The sequence below is a fragment of the Narcine bancroftii genome, chromosome 3, assembly GCF_036971445.1.
Source record: "Narcine bancroftii isolate sNarBan1 chromosome 3, sNarBan1.hap1, whole genome shotgun sequence".
NCBI classification, from domain to species: Eukaryota; Metazoa; Chordata; class Chondrichthyes; order Torpediniformes; family Narcinidae; genus Narcine; species Narcine bancroftii.
Window position 1 is genome coordinate 47,965,576 of NC_091471.1, and position 18,572 is coordinate 47,984,147.

Genomic DNA, 18,572 nt, shown 5'->3' on the forward strand with positions numbered 1-18,572 from the left:
CCATTTATTACCCATCATACGTTCCCCTGATGTGACACTGTTCAGAGCAAGTTGAGAATCTATTTTGTCATTGTGGATCCATGGTCATGCATTGATGAAACCAAATAGGAAGGGCAGATTTGTTTCTCTGAAGGACATTAGTAACCTAAATGACAATAATCTTGTTTAATCATCTCTCGATCTGATGCAGGCATTTTTCCCACAGATTTACTTAAGTGCAGTCATAGGATTCCAAAGCTTGGGTCTTCAGATCAAGAATCCATGCCTTTAGATGCCAGAGCAGTAAATTTATCTTCATTTTATCATGTCCAGTGATATGTATTCTCTTGTTCTTCTAGCTTTTGATTTTGATGATGCTCTCTGATTAAGACAAAATTTATCTCTTCGTGTGAAGTACAGAAAAGTGCTGGAGAAACTCACCGAGCCAAGCAGCCTATATAGGAAGTGAAGAGTAACCAAAGTTTTGGATTTTCACTTGACAAAGGGTTCAGGCCTGAAATATTGGTTACCTTTTTCTTCCTGTAGATGCTGTATGATCCGCTGAGTTTCTCCAACACTCTTGTGTATTGCACTACAATAACAGCGATTCAGACTTTCCTATTTAACTTCTTTTCCTGATTTGTTCTTTAAAATTGTTCTTTACTTTCAGATGCCAGAACTTGCACTTTTCCATTTGCGTGATCTTAAATGTATGAGGCAGCTAATTTTAAAAAAATCTCTTTTCCAATGTTGTTTTGTTCACAAACCAGCATTTGTGAGTTTGAGGTGTATTGTGGTATTAATGTCATCTTTGGGTGCTGGTATCATGAAAGTTTTGAGTTTATCACATGATATGCATGATGCATTGCAGGTCAGACTTATCAGTTATTTTCTGTGGGTTATGTGTTATGTAAACGAGCCTGCAGCTGACGTGGACATTTACCCCCTCCATAAATCTTCGTCCGCGAAGCCAAGCCAAAGAAAATGGTGGAATATACTGCCCTCGGCATTCTTTTAGTCTTACATTTCAAATCTTAGAGATTCTTCATTTCCTATAGTGGTTAAGAAGAATAGTGACTCCGATTTAAACTTCTTTTCAAAATTTCTCTTGCTTTAATTTTGCAAATCAACTCTCCGGTCATGCATTCCTTTGAATGGTTAGATTATGTTTTGCAAGCAAATTTCATGGCTCAATGCCATCTATTTTGTTTATGCTTATCATTGCTCATTCTGCCTTCAACTTCTTTAGGTAGCAAATCATTGGAACCAGCTGTTGTGTTGAACTTGAACTCTAGTATTGACTGATATTTTACTGGCAAACTCGTAATTTTGAATGGTTCCCAGTTAACACTGAACTTGGTTAGAAACTTCAATGAATGTACTGTACTACCGAAGAGGAAAATGGTTGATTAGCTGAGCAAAAAACTCCTAAAATGGCATTAATTCTGCAATGAACTTTTGAAGGACTTGTGGCTCATCTGGCACACCAGCAACATAATCCCTTTATTTCAAAAATAATTGAGACAATTTTTTTTCCCATCTTCAGCCATTTTTACAGTGGAAAAAGAAATCAGTTTGAAATAACTGTTATAAAATTGCACAAAGTGTGAACTTGATTTCTTTTGCAGAATCCAAAAGACAATTTAGTTGATCTAGATTCCACTTGATCACCTGCTTTTAATAGACCTAATTTCTTGGATATTTGGTTTCTTTTTCAAATGTTTATCCCACATTTAAGAAAACTTATCATCTTGAGATGTATGTTTGGGTTATAGTAAGAGAATACAGCCAAGTGAGTTGTGAAATGGCCAAACCACACTAGATGTACAAGGTTGAGAACATTAACAAACAGACAAATTAGATTAAGCATTCTAAATAAAATAAGACTTTCTTCTGCGTCTGATAGCTATGCCCCCTATATTGAGGATTAACAAAATTTAATAATTCAAGTTTTGCCCCCCTGACATATACATAAATTTGTTAACCTTGAGTGATGCAGCAAATGTGCTTCAGTTGAGTTCTCTGGATTAGATAAGATTATGTTCACCAGTGCCTCAACTAGTTACCATTTATATTTCATTGTGTTTTTGCCAATTGCCTTCACTCTGTTATAATTCATCTACATCAGCTGCTTTTATTATGACTAACCTAATATGTTCACATCTGTTCCAAATTTGTTTGCATTGATCATTATCATTTACTGGTAAACAGTTTAGCATTTGTTGAGAACTTTGTATGATCTTAGCTTCCACATTGTTTTAAAGATTGGGAATCGTTGGTGTGCAATATGTCTATAATTAACAAGACCCAGCCAATGCATGAAGATGCTGTTTCTGGTCAGGGCATCAACTGTTGGTCAGACCTGCTGCATCTCCAACCCAGAATGTGGATTTTTTTGACTTATAAAAGTTCATCATCATTACTTTCTCTGCACCACGTAAAAATGCTGCAAGAATATTGATTCACCTAGACTCCACACTTTGCCCATTACTTCAGTGTTAACATTTTAACTAAACCACCCATCTCGCCCCATCCCCAACCCAAAGAAAGAGTAGCAAATTCCAATTGATAACTATTTGTTTCACTTTTTAATCTCTACAAATGCTACAGGCATGATAGATGGGCAGATGTGGTGGTGGGTGGGGGGAAGGGGGGGAGGAGGGTTGGGGCACGTGGTGCGGATTGTGCCTGAGCCCCTCCCCCTTCTTCCTGATATTTGGCCTAGCTGAAGAAGGGCTCAGACCCAAAGCAACAACCGTTTATTGCTTACCATGGATACTGCATGACTTGCTGAGTTCCTCCAGCACTCATGGCAATGTTTTGAGATGATATCCTTGGAAGATTATTTAGTGAAGGTAAATGAGTAGAACATAGAAACAAGAAGGGAATGATCACTCTGGGGCTGTGTTATGGACCCCCAAATCGTAAATGTAAATTGGAAGAGCAGATGTGTATGGAAGTTGGAGATAATGGTAAGATTAATTGGGTTGTATTTCTGGGAGACTTCAATTTTCTGAATAATGTCTAGGGCACCCATAGGCCTTGGATGGGTTGAAATAGGTTAAAGGTCTCCAAGAGAGCTTCTGCCATCAATATATTGAGGCTCCTATGAGAGGGTGCAACACTTAACCTCCTCTTTGGGAAAGAGATAGGGCAAGTGACTGAAATGATATTGGGGAAGAACTTTGGGTCCAATAACTTCACACTTGGAGTTAAATTCCATTTGCCACTCCTTGGCTCACCTACCCAACTGATCCTGTTGATCTGACATCTACATTACACAAAATAATTATGGAGAAAGATGGGACTGGTCTGCAAGTTAAGGTCTTTACTTGGAGCAAGGCTGCTTTTAGACTAATGAGGAGGTGTCTTAATTGGGAAAGGATGTTTGCAAGTAAAGAAATGAATGGAAATAGGAATTTTTTAAAAAGGTGAATTAGCAGGACTTTCGGCACTGCATGATTCTGTGGGGGTAATGGGCATGGTTGATAAATCAAAGGAACCTTAGGTTGATGAGGAATATTGAGGCTCTCAATAGGAAAAAGGAGGAATATATCAGATTTATGGGAATATTCTTGAGAGGGAAATCAGGAGGGTAAAAAGAGGACATGTGACCGAGTTGGCAGACAGGATGCCAACAGATTCTGCAAGTACATTAAAAATAAAATGATGGCTGGGGGAGAGAATTGGTTCTATTAAAGATGAAAAAGGCCATATTTGTGCAGAGCCGCAGGAGATGGGTAAGATTTTGAAATAATATTTCTCATTAGTCTTTGCTGTGGAGGAGATCAGAGATGCCAAATATTGGAGGAAACAGATGACAAGATGGCAAACCATATTAGAACTACCATGAAGGAAGATTTAGCAGCATTGGAAAATCATTAAGTGGACAATCGCCCAGTGTATGATGAAGTGCATCCTTGCACCTTGTAGGATGCTTGGGGTGAACTTGCGAAGCCGCACTGAGTTATTTTCAGCATCTTTGGCCTCAGGTGATGTGCTGGAAGACTGAAGGAGATAGGGCAAGTGACTGAAGTGCCATGGGAGAGCACTTTGGGTCCAGTAACCATAACTACATTACACAAAATAATTATGGAGAAAGATAGGACTGCTTATATGAAAATGGCAGCAAGGACAAGCCAGCTGACTAAAGATCAGTGACGGTTGGAAAGTTTCTGGAGGGGATTCTGAGGGGCAGGATCTACCAGCATTTGGATTGTCAGAGACTGAATGGAAGTTATCAGCATAAATTTGAGCATGGCAGATTGTGTCTCACAAATCTGATGGAGTTTTTTGAAGAGGTCACAAAAAGGATTAATGAGGGTAGAGCAAGACTTTGGCAAAGCTTTTGACAAGGTCTTGGATGGCAGGTTAGTATGGGATCTAAGGAGTATTGGCCCACTGGATTCAGAAGTGACTTAGATTCAGAAGGAGGTGAAAGGTAGGCGTGGAAGGATGTAAAAACACACTAAAATGTTGGAGGAACTCAGCCAGTCTTTTCAGCAACCTCAAGACAAAGATATATGGAAGATGTTTTTTTCTGATTGGAGACCTATGCCAAGTTGTTTGCTGCAAGGGTTAGTATTGGGTCCATCTTTTTTAACAGTTTGGATGGCAGTATAATTAATCTGCTGAGTAAATTTGGAGATTTCCTCCAAAATTGGTAGTGTAGTGGAAAATGAGGAAGCATGTCAGATCAACAGGATCAGTTGGGAAGGTGAGCCAAGGAATGGCAAATGGAATTTAACTCCAAGTGTGAAGTGCTGCACTTTGGTAAGCCATACCAGGGTATGGTGAATGGTAGAGCCCTGGAAAGTATTGATGAACAAAGTGACCAAAGAGTACAGGTGCATAGTTCCTTGAGTGTGACAACTCTGGTTGCATTAGGTGGAGCAGTTGACATAAGCATGCTGGTCTTCATTGGGCATGGTATAGTGCACAAAAGTTGGGAACTCATGATTCTTTATTTCCCTGATCAAAAGAATCTGAGGATGTTTTTATAGAGCTTTACAAATTCATGAGGAGTATGGATGAACCATAGAACACTACAACACAGAACCATTCGGCCCTTCTAGTCTGTGCCAAAATATCATTCTGCTTGATGTCCTACATCCATGCCATAACCCTCCTGACCGCTCCTATCCATGTATCTATCCAATTTATTCTTAAAATGAATGCCCACACTCTTTCTCCGTAACATAAATGATTCTGGAATTAGACGACATTGGTTTATTGTGAGAGGGGAAAGATTGTCTGAGAGACTTTTTTCCACTTAATTTAGACAGGTAACAGGCTTGTTTGGTAATGAGTCCCTGCTGCCCAATTACAGCCAAATGACCTACAACACCCAGTATGTTTTGAATGGTGGGAGGAAACTGGAGAACCCGGAGGAAACCCATGCAGACAGCGGGAGAACATACAAACTCCTTAGAGACATTGCGGGATTTGAACCCCGGTCCCACTAGCTGGAGCTGTAGCAGTTGCATTAACTGTGCAGCCATAAGAGTTGGAAGCAGAAATAGGGTATTTTACCCATAGAGGGTAATCTGCACCTGGAATGAGATGCCAGAGGAAACTGTAGTAGTCAGTGCATAACAACATTCAAAGAAGATTTGGACTGATTTGAGGAAAGGAGGGGCATGGGGGGCAATGGATATATGCAGACAAATAAGGTGAGTCCAGAATGCCAAGTTGGTCAGCAAATACTGGATAGGCTTAAGGGTTTGACTGACTTTCCAATGACATGTTTGCTCAATTTCTATAATCTCATAACTCATCATTACATATTTGACATACTTCTGCAGCTGGTTTGACTGGTTAAGGGCAATTCAGTTTGATGAAGAAGAAAAGAAGCTTGGTGAAGGACCCGGATTAAATTTATAATGTACCTGAAATGTCAGGCGGAAGATTGGTACGTAAATAAGTGAAAGAGAGTAGATCTTGGAAAGAACCAGTAAAGGACATGCTTAACAGCATTTTACCATCTTGAAGAAATTTGGGTTAGTGATTTTTGAGAATGAAATGTAGAGAGCAGTTTGCTTTACTATCTTTCTTTGGCTTGGCTTCGCGGACGAATATTTATGGAGGGGGTAAAAAGTCCACGTCAGCTGCAGGCTCGTTTATGGCTGACAAGTCCGATGCGGGACAGCCAGACACGGTTGCAGCGGTTGCAGGGGAAAATTGGTTGGTTGGGGTTGGGTGTTGGGTTTTTCCTCCTTTGCCTTTTGTCAGTGAGGTGGGCTCTGCGGTCTTCTTCAAAGGAGGTTGCTGCCCGCCAAACTGTGAGGCGCCAAGATGCACGGTTTGAGGCGTTATCAGCCCACTGGCGGTGGTCAATGTGGCAGGCACCAAGAGATTTCTTTAGGCAGTCCTTGTACCTTTTCTTTGGTGCACCTCTGTCACGGTGGCCAGTGGAGAGCTCGCCATATAACACGATCTTGGGAAGGCGATGGTCCTCCATTCTGGAGACGTGACCCATCCAGCGCAGCTGGATCTTCAGCAGCGTGGACTCGATGCTGTCGACCTCTGCCATCTCGAGTACTTCGACGTTAGGGATGAAAGCGCTCCAATGGATGTTGAGGATGGAGCGGAGACTATTGCTGAATAGTCTGAATGGGAAAGAATTCAGCAAAATTTCAGAGCAGGTGAAATTAAGTTTTAGTAAATAAATCCGACTGGATGCATGAAGTGGGTAATTTTTTTACCATCCAATAATCTACAATTGTGCATTATTTTAAGGAGCTTTCAATTTCTTCACATTTCATTTTTGGGGGGGGGGGGGGAATTGCAAGCTCTTTTCCCTATATTCATACAGACATACAGCCAAATTCCAGTCCAACGCCATTTTTAGGTTCACTGACAATACCACAGTCGTCGGCTGAATATCAAATAATGATGAGATGGAATAAAGGTGATTGGAAGTCTCGCCTTATAGTGCCTGAATAAAGGCCTTTCTCTCAAAATCAACAAGACAAAGGAGCTGATCATTGACTCAGGAGAGTGGGCGGGGGAAGGATGAGCAGAGCCCACATCCATCCTCATCAATGGCACTGAAGTAGAGATAGTAGAATAGCTTCATGCTCTTGGGAATAAATATCTCTAATGACCTGACCTTGACCAAACACACTGACACAATGTTCAAGAAGGTACAACAAAAAGTCTACTTTCTTAAGAGGATGAGGGAAGTTTGACACATTCCTTGGTCACACAACCACTTCTACAAGTGCACCACTGAAAGCATTCAAGCTGGAGGCATCACAGTGTGGTATGAATGCCCAAGATCAGAAGAAGCTACGGAAGGTGGTGAATGCAGTTCAGAATCACACAAATCTCCCTCCCGTCCAGTGACCCCATCAACCCATCCTGCTGCTTAGGTAAGGCAGGCAACATACTGAAAGTCATATCTCTCCCTAGACACACTTTCTTCTCCCATCAGGGAGAAGATTCTAGCGTGTAAAAGCACACATCCACAAGCTTAAAGACAGCTTCTTCATTGTTAGCAGGATTTCCTCAACTGCGTTCTCATGTTGCATTTGCCATGTAATAACTGATCTTTTTTATTGCAACACTATGCTCTGTAACCATGCTCTTCCCCTGCTACTTTGTTTCGCCATATGAATGATAGGGATGACTTGTGACACTGCCTATGGGACTGTACTGTACCAGGTATAATGTGACAATAAACTTAGAATCATAGAACATTTTGGGGGGGATTGCAAGTGATGGTAATAAGTGGTTTTCTCTTGATTATTAGGAGGATCAACTAGGAATTTCCATCTTGACTATTTAAAGTTGTTTTACAATTTGTATTACGTTATTGTTCATTGAGGTAAAAAGTGCTCATAGGTACGTTAATTTGTTTAAGATCAATGCCACAAGAGAACCAGATACAAAGGGTTAATTAATGGTCAACTTCTTGTCTGTTTGTACAGAAGAAAGTGTATAAGTGATTTGCATTAAAAACTTAAATAATTAATAATATCAATAAAAATTATAGAACAAGTTAAAGGGCTCAAGATTCTATATATGTTTGTCCCTGTTTTTTGTAAAGTTGAGTAATTTAATGTGTTTTTAAGATGTTAATTAAAAGCTTAATTTGATTGTATCCTTCATTAGGATAGCAAATCATCTTCATTTTTTTTTAAAGAGAACTTGATGTCCTTTGGTCCCATGTAAACCTATCCCATGATCAATATCTTACCCACTAAATAATTTTGAGTCTTAATAAGCTTATTCCCATTGTCACTCTTTCTAAACTTTGTCAACTGATTCATTTGTTCCTATGTGGGCCTTTCTAATTGTGGCGAATGTCTGCCAAGCTGCCTGTCTTCCCTCTGGTGAGCCTTGCTGTACTAACATTGGCTGTGCATTATCTCTACCTTTAAGGACACTCCCCTTGGGTATAACTGTGTATGCACGTATTGTCTTTCATTGTCTTTCATTATTGTACCATGAGTTTCTGCTAATAAAAGCCATGATTATTGTTTGACCACAACGTCTTCGTCTACTTCATCAACTGGCACTTCAATTTTATTAGCAGAAATGGATGCAGCACTCAAGCCAGAGCGGCTGATAATCGACCAGTCTGCCCCAAGGGCCAGAGAAATTTTCAACCACTGGATTGCTTGTTTCGATTACTACATGGCTCGAAACAACATGGTCGATGAGACGATACAGTGGGGCCACCTGAACTCTCTGTTGAGTGAGGTCCCTTTTGCCGTAACACAAGGAGTTACTACTCTGGCTCTAGCCCGGGAACGTCTGACTGATTACTATGCAGTGCCACGGAATGTGGTGCTTGCTCGACACCAGTTGCTGACTAGACCCCAGAAACCCGGGGAAAGTGATGCTGCCTATGCACTGGCCCTCAACTCACTGGCAAACGAATGTGATGTAAGGCCAGTCAATGTGCAACAACACCGCAATGCCTTGAAGCTGGATGCTTTTGTCAACGGGATTGACTCTAGTTACATCCGACAGACGCTGCTGGATACGGAGACCTTATCCTACGACCAGGCATTTCAGTGAAATGCTAGAAACCGAAAAGAAAATATTCAGGAGTGCTGGAACCCCGAAGGAAAGAAAAAGGCAAACTCCTGAAAAATGCTACTTCCGTGACACCCCAGACAGAAGTGCCTGGCTCGATTTGTTACCTGCAGCTATTGTGGGAAACTCGGCAACTTCGCTAAAGCGTGTAAGGCGAAAAGTACTCCCACTGATAAGAAGAAGAAGAGAAGCACCAAGAAAATGTGTCCTGGAGCTGCAGGAATGGAAGACAATGGTGAAAAGGGGGAATCTTGAGACGAGCAGGCTGAATCGACTTCAAGTGACGGTGAGGTGAGATCCCCTGTGATAGCTCAATTGACTGTAAAGCTTGGGGGATGTTACGGACTGGAACGGTCAACTATGAAGGGGGAGGTGAATGGTGAGACTCTTGATTGTCTAATAGACTCGGGGAGTACTGACAGCTACATCCACAAGAAAGTTGCCAGAGCCTTAAATTTCTGGAGATATCCAGTGAACCAAAAGATATCAATGGCTTGTAGTGAACTTATAAAAACTGTATGGGACAAGTGTAAAGTTACTTTAAATTTGCAGGGACATTGCCTTGCTGATGTGTGGCTCTTTATTATGCCGGAGCTCTGCACCCCTGTGTTACTGGGGTTAGATATTCAATCTCAGATGAACAGTGTAGTGTTAAATTTCAGTGAGCCACTACCCACACTTATCATCCTCCGCGCTAGTTACTGCGGTTTGTCCACATTAAAGATCAAAGCTCCTTCCCTTTTCAGTGATTTATCCCCTAGTGTCACCCGATTGCCACTAAGAGCCGTTCTTACAGCAAAGACGATTGTGAGTTTATCAAAGCGGAGACCCAGAGATTGCTTAGAGAAGGAGTAATTGAACCTATTAAGAGTCCGTGGCGGGCCCAAGAGGTAGTCGTGAAAAATCACACTAAGAGATGACTGGTTATTGACTACAGTCAGACAATCAACCGTTACACTAACCTGGATGTCTACCCCCTGCCACGCATCAATGAAATGATTAATCAGATAGCTCAATACAAAGTGTACTCCACTATCGACCTCAAAGCAGCTTATCACCAAATCCCCATTAAGAAAAGGGAACAGCTCTATATGGCTTTTGAGGCTGATGGGGGGTTATACCAGTTTAAAAGGGTACCTTTTGGAGACACTAATGGTGTGTCCAGGTTTCAGAGGGAAATGGATAAGATTGTTAGGACGTATGAGTTACAGGGTACATTTCCCTATCTGGATAATGTCACTATCTGTGGGAAAACACAGGCTGAGCCAGACAACAGCTTGAAATTTTTAGCAACAGCTGAAGAACTCAACCTTACATTTAACGAGGACAAATGTGTGTTCAACGCGGCAGAGCTACCCATTCTGGGCTACATTGTCCGCAAGGGCGAAATCCGCCCCGACCCGGAAAGAACGGCCCCCTTAAGAAGTTACCACCCCCAGACTCAGCAAAAGCCCTTAAAAGGTGTATGGGATTCTTTTCCTACTACTGCAAATGGGCTCGGGACTATGAATGGCCTGAAGGCTTTCGAGAGAATTAAAGTTAATATTGCCAAAGCTGCACTCTCATCCATTGACGAGGATGTCCCATTCTAAGTGGAAACTGATGCCTCAGATTGTGTCTTGGCAGGAACCCTTAATCAAAAAGGCAGATCTGTGGCATTCTTCTCCTGCAAATTACGCGGTCCTGAACTTAAACATCCTGCCATTAAAAAAGAAGCCCAGGCTATTATTGAAACTGTTCGCTAATGGAGACACTTTCTAGCCGGCAGAAAATTTACTCTTGTCACTGATCAGAAATCTGTAGCCTACATGTTCAGTACTAAACACAAAAGTAAAATCAAGAATGATAAGATGGCACGCTGGCGAATAGAACTCTCAACTTATAATTATGAGATCCAGTACAGACCGGGCAGGTTAAATGATCCCTCTGACGCATTGTCACGATCTGCTGCTGGTGCTCAGTTGGAGGGGCTAAAAGAGATCTATAGCAGACTGTGCCACCCAGGAGTCACGAGGTTCTTCCACTACATAAGGGCTAACAACCTTCCTTACTCTCTGGAAGAAGTCAGGAAATTGACTAAAAGCTGTCCCATTTGCACAGAATGCAAACCGCAATACTTCAAAGTTTTGGAGGCCACTGTCATCAAGACAACCCGACCTGTTGAGAGGATTAGCTTAGATTTTAAAGGACCGTTAGCTTCTAACAACAAAAATGTTACTGTAAGTGACGAATATTCCAGGTTTCCCTTTGCGATACCCTTCCCTGACATCTTGTCAGCGTCTGTCATTAAGTCATTTGACAGAATTTTCAGCATTTTTGGTTTTCCCAATTACATTCATACCAATAGAGGCTCAGCATTTATGAGCACTGAACTGCGGCGAGCCCTGCTACAGAAGGGGATTTCCACCAGCCATACCACGAGCTACAACATGCAGGGCAATGGGCAGGTCGAAAGGGCTAACGCTACAGTCTGGAAGACTGTTAATCTTGCTTTAAAAGCACATGGTTACCCGGTGGCAGGAGGTGCTGCCTAAGGCGCTACATTCTATTCAGTCATTATTGGGTACTGCAACAAATCAAGCACCTCATGAATGTATATTTGCCTTTGCGAGGAAATCAGGAACTGTAATGGACTGACCAGCCTGTTTATCTGAGCCTGGAACCGTGCGGCTGAAGAGCCATGCTCAGGCGCGTAAAACAGAGCCCCTAGTCCAACCAGTTCAGCTACTGCATACCAACCCCAACTACACTCATGTTAAATTCCCAGATGGGAGTACTGACACTGTACCCCTAAGAGATCTGGCCTCGTCTAGTTCACCCCTTCTTCACACCCCTACTCAGAGTGAGCATGAGAGATTGGGCTCACCCCCCCCCCCCCCCCAAACCAGCCTGTGACCCCTAGTAAGCTTTCAGATGGCCATGCTGAGGCTCCGCTGCCTCATGCTGGCGATTCTGGAGCGGGTCCAGAAGTCAGTCCTTCCCACACTACAGACCCAGGAACTGTACCAGTTCCCGAGGATGCAAAGGAGCCACCTGTTTTGAGAAGAAGCACCAGAATTCGTAAACAACCTGATAGGCTGACATATTCATAAAACATCTCATTATATTTTGATTACTTGCTAGATACTGGTGTATTTTGGCTGTTAGAGTATTCTCAATGCCAAACATGGTATCCATGTATCGCTTGCTTCAGTCTTTCCTAGCAGATGTCCTTTTGATTTTAACCCTTCTTCTATCGGGGGGAGACTGTGGTGAATGTCTGCCAAGCTGCCTGTCTCCCCTCTGGCGAGCCTTGCTGTACTAACATTGGCTATGCATTATCTCTACTGTTAAGGACACTCCCCTTGGGTATAACTGTATATGCACCTATTGTCTTTTTTGACCACCTCATCTTTGTCTACTTCATCAATTGGCACTTCACTAATGAAAGCCAGCCTGTAGATAAATTGATACATTCCATTTGGGGCTGCACAATTAGTGCAGCAGTTAGCGCAACATTATTTACATCATTCGTAAGCCAGGCTCGAATTTGGCACTGTCTGTAAAGCATTTGTGCTGTCTCTCTGTGTCTGCGTGTGTTTCCTCTGGGTGCTCTGGTTTCCTCCCACCATTCAAAAACGTGCGGGAGTTACAGGTTAATTGGGTGGCATGGGTTTGTGGCCTGAAAGGGCCTATTACTGTGCTGTATGGGTAAATTTCCAAAAATATAAATTTAATTAAAAATTTTAAAAAAATGTCTATCTGTACATCAACGGTACTTCTGTTGCCGTAGGTGGCTGAAATGAGCTGGCAGGACCAGTGTAGAAAGCAGATGCTATAATATCATGGAAGATCTTCTAGATAGATGAATATGAAGGGGAGGGAGCAATACAATTAGCAAAGTTTTCATTTGATTCAGACAAAGTTTGACACGTCCACTTTGGCCAAACAGCCTGTTCCTGTGCTGCTCTGTTCGATGTATACTCTGCTGTATGTAGCCTTAGACAAACTTCCTCGCCATCCACAGATCCATTTATGTCATTGGCAATCTTATCATAACTCCTGCGTGCATCTCAAAATTTTTGAGGTGTATCACAAGGAACAAACAATTCCTATAGTGCTCCTATAGTCACAGATTTCCAATCTTAAAAAGGGGTGTGGGAGAAAATGGAAGAATCCAGTGGGGAGATGGTGGATGGAACTAAAAAGGAGGGAGGATGAGAATTGGCAGGGGTTATATAGGGGTAGCTGGGAAAAGGGACACAAAAAGGGGATGAAACTGATGGTGCTTCACTGGCTGAGTTCCTCCAAGAGATTTTGTTTTGCCTCATATTCCAGTATCTGTAGTCTCCTGTTCCCATCAGACTTTTTGCATCTCATTTGTGGCTACTGAACATTCAGCACACCCCTCCTCATTCCAACTTGGGCTCAATTTCATCTGGCCCTAGGGATTTATCAACTCTTGTGTGTCCCATTCATCTAACATTTGCTCCTCCTCAATACTGACCTCCCCTAGATTATCCATATATCCCTCTGAGAACTCACCATCTTCCATGTCCTTCTCCTATCTGAATACAAAGGAGAAACATTTATTTAGGACATCACTCACTCACTATATATGTCTCCACATATAGGGACTTGTTATTTCCTTGGCTAAACTCTTGCTTCTGATATATTTATCTAAGCTATGGGGATTCTCCTGAATCTTGCTTGCCAAGGATATTCAGTATGAGAGAAAACACAGGTTTGGATCTGTGGCTTATGTGAATGGCTGAGGAGCTAATGATGCTCAGCTATCGCCCGAATGTTTATGACAGAATGCCTGAAAGTCAGAATCCTCACTAAAGTATTTTGTTCTCCAATACACTTGCATTGCTCAAAAGACTTCTTCAACCCCAGATGCTTGTACTTGCCATGTTTCCTTTCTTTTCCAGATCAAACCTTTGGTTTGTTTTGCTGGTTCCCTTTACCTTTTACTCTTTTCATTATATGTTGGCCATAAACTCTTCTCAGTTGTGAGCAATCTTCTACTCCCAATTTACTTTTGCCAAGTTCTCTCTTATCCAATTGAAATCAGCCTTTAAGGACCATCCCTATCCATTTCATAACAACCTTTAAACTTGTGAATTATGGTCATTATTCCAAAAAAGTATTCAGCCACTGATATTTCCACCACCTGCCCAGTTTCATTTTGTAAGATAAGGCCATGTACTACTCCAGGTCTTATAAGATTCTGACTATTGTCTCACAGAACTTTTTTGGCACCTCTTCCATCCTAACTGAGCCCTATACTCCTATGCAATCACAACCAATCTTGAAAAAGTAAATAAAAATGCCCCACTACTATAAACCTATTGCCCTAGCACCTCTTATAATTTCTAGTTCCTTTTGACAGAGCATGGCAACCAGAAGTGAATACCACATTTCAACACAAGTTTCTGTTATTTATTTTAAAGTTCACTGCTTTAATATTATGTGATAAACCCCAGAATCGTGTGTGCCGTCTTAACTATTTCTGACCCTGGCTTGCCATTTCTCACCCTGCAATCACATCCTCAGATACATCTTTTAGAACTCATTTTTTCCCATCAATATTTCACTTTCACAGTTTACTGCATTAAACTTTTGCCTGTTCCATCAGTCTTTTACCATCCTGCTGCAGTCAATTACTTCTCTCTCACGGTTTACAACATTGCTTAAGTTTTTTTTTGTCACCTGCAAGCTTAGACAATGTGGTTTGTTTCTCCCCCCCTCCCCCCCCCCCCCCCCCAATATCTCAAATGTAAATTTAGAAAAAAAAAATCAAACTCCCTCACAGCAATTTCTGGAAACATTAGGAGGCAATGATGAAAGACAGAAAGGAAATGTAGTGGTTCAGATACAGAAATGTAAGTGAGCCTAGAGGAGATGTAATTGACCATTGTTGAATTATAATCAGTATCTACTGCCTAAAACAAAATGGGAGTGGTAGTTTAGAATTGAAATGGCTACACAGTGTTTATTTTGAAACCCTATGAAGGTTCTCACTTTAGTCCCTCTCACTTGTAAACAAAATCAGATTTTGATTCTGTATGGTAGAAGAGCCCAATGGTTCTTTGATCTTGCAAATATTATAGAATTTAATATATAATATATAAAAATGAGAATTTGAACTTCCATTAATATTCTCATTAAAGTCCAGTTATTGTTTCATATAATATCTAATTGAATTCATTTTCAAACAGGCAGAAGATCCAGCCCTGGAGAGGCCATATACTTTTAAAGACTTCTTGCTCAGGCCAAGGAGGTGAGACTCACTGAGTAGTTGCATTAAGTCTAGTGAATGTGTGTATTTGTGAGTGAAGTATATGGATGAAATTAAGTCACATTTCTAATTCCTTCCTTTTCCACATCATCTTTCACAATTACCTTATATAATGATTTATCTTCTGTGGGTGTTCAATGTTGACTGACAACTTCCTGATCATAAAACAACAGAGCTTGAGCAACTCAGCAGTCAAACCATGTCCTTCCTACAGCAACAGGTTAAAAAAAATCCGTAGCTGACATTTCGGGATCGAGCCCTTCATCAGGGTATGGAAAAATGTCGGCAGGTGTCTGAGCAAAAGAGTAAAGGAAGGAGGTGTGTTTGCAAAGGCAGGAGGTGATTGCTCAGATACCTACCGACATCCTTCCATACCTTGATGAGGAGCTCAAGTCCGAAACATCGGTTACATATGTTCACCTTTGCTCTATAAAGGACACTGTTTGACCTACTGAATTTCTCCAGCATTGTGTGTTTTTATTTCAACCACGGTCTCTACAAAATTTTGTATTTTACTTCTATCTTCCTGATCATCTTCCTTTTCCTAATATGTTTACTTTCAAATAAACATATTAAAGCGATCCGAACTTCTTTTGTATTGGGTGCTTGATATTAATTATCTCAGTAAATTATGGAGCAAAATATATTTGCTGGAGCAACTCAGTGGGACATGAAAAAATGGTCCATGTTTCTGATCAGATCTCTTCATCTCCCTTCATCAGAAGGGAGATAACTAGGATAAGGAGAACAGAGTTGAATTGGGGCCAGTAGGAGTTGGTGAACCACGGAAGGGGAAAAAGTTGATGGACAGATAGGGAAGTGGAGACAAGATGACTGGCAGGTACTATAAAAACGGAGAGAGGGGCAGGAGCAAAAGTGTCTGTAGGAGATTGAATCATACAGGATGTGATTGGAGATGGTTGGAAAGGGGTGGGGGGGGTAATAAGTGGAGATAAAGGATAGCTGTGAATGCAACCAGAAAGGGATGAGAATGGTGGGGTGCTGGGTGGAGGAGTGTGGTGAAGAAGGGGCATAAATGGGGAGGAGGGGGGAAGAATGCAAGTGGCTCAGAAGAAGAAAGGAGCTTGCTTTATTTGAAATTGGAAAATCCATTGTTTATTCCTTTGGGCTGTACACTGCCAAAGCAGAAAAATGAAATTTGTTCCTTCAGTTTATGTTGGATCTCACTTCAGCAGTAGAGAAATGTCAAGGATGGGCTGATCAGTGTGGGAGTGGGAAGAGGAAGTTGAAATGACCAGAAACCAGGTGCTCAGGATGGCTATTGGAAACAGAGCACAGATGCTCTGCAAAATAATCTCCAAGACTCTGCTTGGTCTCACCCATGTGGAGGAGGTAAAATTGAGAGCTCCAAAAGCAGAAGATGAAGTTGGAGAAGGTTCACATGAATTTGTGCCTCATCTAGAAGGGCTGTTTAGGTCCCTGGATGGTGGTGCTGCAACTCCAGCAATTGCAGTGGAAAGTACTGGGGTGGGGAGGGGGGGGTGCATCATGGAGCTGTTGGTAAGGAAGGATGAGTGGACAATTGAATCACAGAAGGAGCTATCCCTGTGGGAGGTTGAAAGGAATGGGGAGATTTAGATGTGGCATGTGGTGGGGTCCAGATATAATTGGTGAAATTAATGAAGTCACATGCTGAATGTGGGGGTTGATGAGGTAAAAGGTAAGGACAAGGGAAATCTTATCCCTGTTCTGTTTGGAGGGAGGGAAGTTAAGACTGGAGCTCTGAGAAATGGTAGAAATGCAGGAGATGGCTCTATTGACCATGCTGAAGGGAAAGCCAGTTTCCCTGAAAGTAATGGACATTTCAGATGTCCTGGAATAGGATGCTTCATCTTGAGAGCAGATGCAAGGAAACTAGGACAAACGGATGACATATGAACAGGAGATATGGTCTAAAGAAATATAATCTTGATAGTTGTGGGAGTTGCTGGATTTGTAGTAAATGTCTCCAGATACTGCATCTTCTGAGATGGAGACAGAAAGAAGTTTGGACTAATCTGCAAATTCCAGTCTTAAATTGATGCAAAGCTCATTTTGATGTTATTAGGAAGGAAGTTCCATTGATTAATTGGAGAGGCTCTTTGGAGATAAAGGGACACCTGGTTGGTGGGAGACCCTTTAAAGAGAGATAAGGAGCAGGATGTTCCTGTTTGAGTGAAGGCTAAAACTGGCAAGTTTCAAGAATCCTAGATGACCAGAGGTATTTTGACTCTAGCAAAGAAAATTGAGCCGTATGTCAGTTATTCTCATGTGTGACCAAGTGAACCCTTTGAGGAGGATAGAGGATGTAAGAGTTTGCGTAAAACAGAAATTAGGGGGGTGAAAATTAGGTTTGAGATGTTCATGTTTATAGTCACAATTCAAAAATACAGTCATAAAGGTTGTGTGATAAGCAGATCAATACACAACTGACACTTTGTACAAGTAAGATAGTATAAACGTACAAAAGTCCAGAGTTACAGCAAGAGATTAGTTGGCACTGAACCAAAGCAACAATAAATCTTGTAGGATTGCCAAATCTGAATAAAAATAATAGAATAGAGTCAGTAATCTTACATGTTAGCATCGAGCATTGAGTAGTTATGAAGCATCTAAATTGAAGATCTGCTAGAAGTAACACCACAGCACCATTTCTCTCGCTCTATCAGACAAGGTTAAAGGAATATTCTAAGAGATTAAACAAATTAAGTAAAGGGAAAAAAGTAATTAGGGAGTGAATAGGGCCCCTTAAAGATCAACAAGATTGTATAAATCTGAGCCACAGGAGATGGTTGAGCTTCAAAATGAGTATTTCTCATCTGTACCTATGATGAAGAAAGACATGGAGATTAGGGAATTCTTGGATATAAATAGTGTTTTCCTTAAAAAGAGACCACATCACAGAAGAGGGGATATTGGAGGTTTTAAAATGTATAAAGGTCACTGAATCCATCAAACCTGATCAAATGTATCCTAGAACATTGTGGGAAGATTGGGAAGAAATTGCAGGAGCCCTGCATCATTGTTAGGCACAGGGGAGGTGCTGTAAGACTTGAAGGTGGCTAATGTTGTGCCTTTATTTTAAAAAGGCTGCAAGGACAAGCCAGGAAACTACAGTCTGGTGAGATTAACGTCAGTCGTGGGTAAGTTACTGGAGGGAATTCGGAGGGACAGGATCGGAATGTATTTGGAAGGGCAAAGCCTGATTCAGGACAGTCAGCAAGGTGTTCAGAGTTGGAAATTGCATCCACAATTTGATTGAACA

The 18,572-nt window shown here is 41.5% G+C and overlaps 1 protein-coding gene across 18 annotated transcripts in view; it reads left to right on the forward strand.

The window, feature by feature from the left end:
* The window catches only part of nedd4l (NEDD4 like E3 ubiquitin protein ligase), a 533,566-nt gene that overhangs the window by 372,418 nt on the left and 142,576 nt on the right, over positions 1-18,572 (forward strand). For 14 of the 18 annotated variants that reach the window (XR_011353364.1, XM_069924007.1, XM_069924003.1 and 11 more), the window contains 2 exons: positions 15,228-15,289; positions 18,397-18,450. Coding sequence is in view for 17 of the 18 variants with exons in the window: in XM_069924007.1 (XP_069780108.1) it covers positions 15,228-15,289; positions 18,397-18,450 (116 nt within the window). In the remaining variant the exon portion in view is untranslated. The remainder of the gene's footprint in view (positions 1-15,227; positions 15,290-18,396; positions 18,451-18,572) is intronic. The other 4 variants (XM_069924006.1, XM_069924013.1, XM_069924000.1 and 1 more) reach the window with 1 other exon arrangement.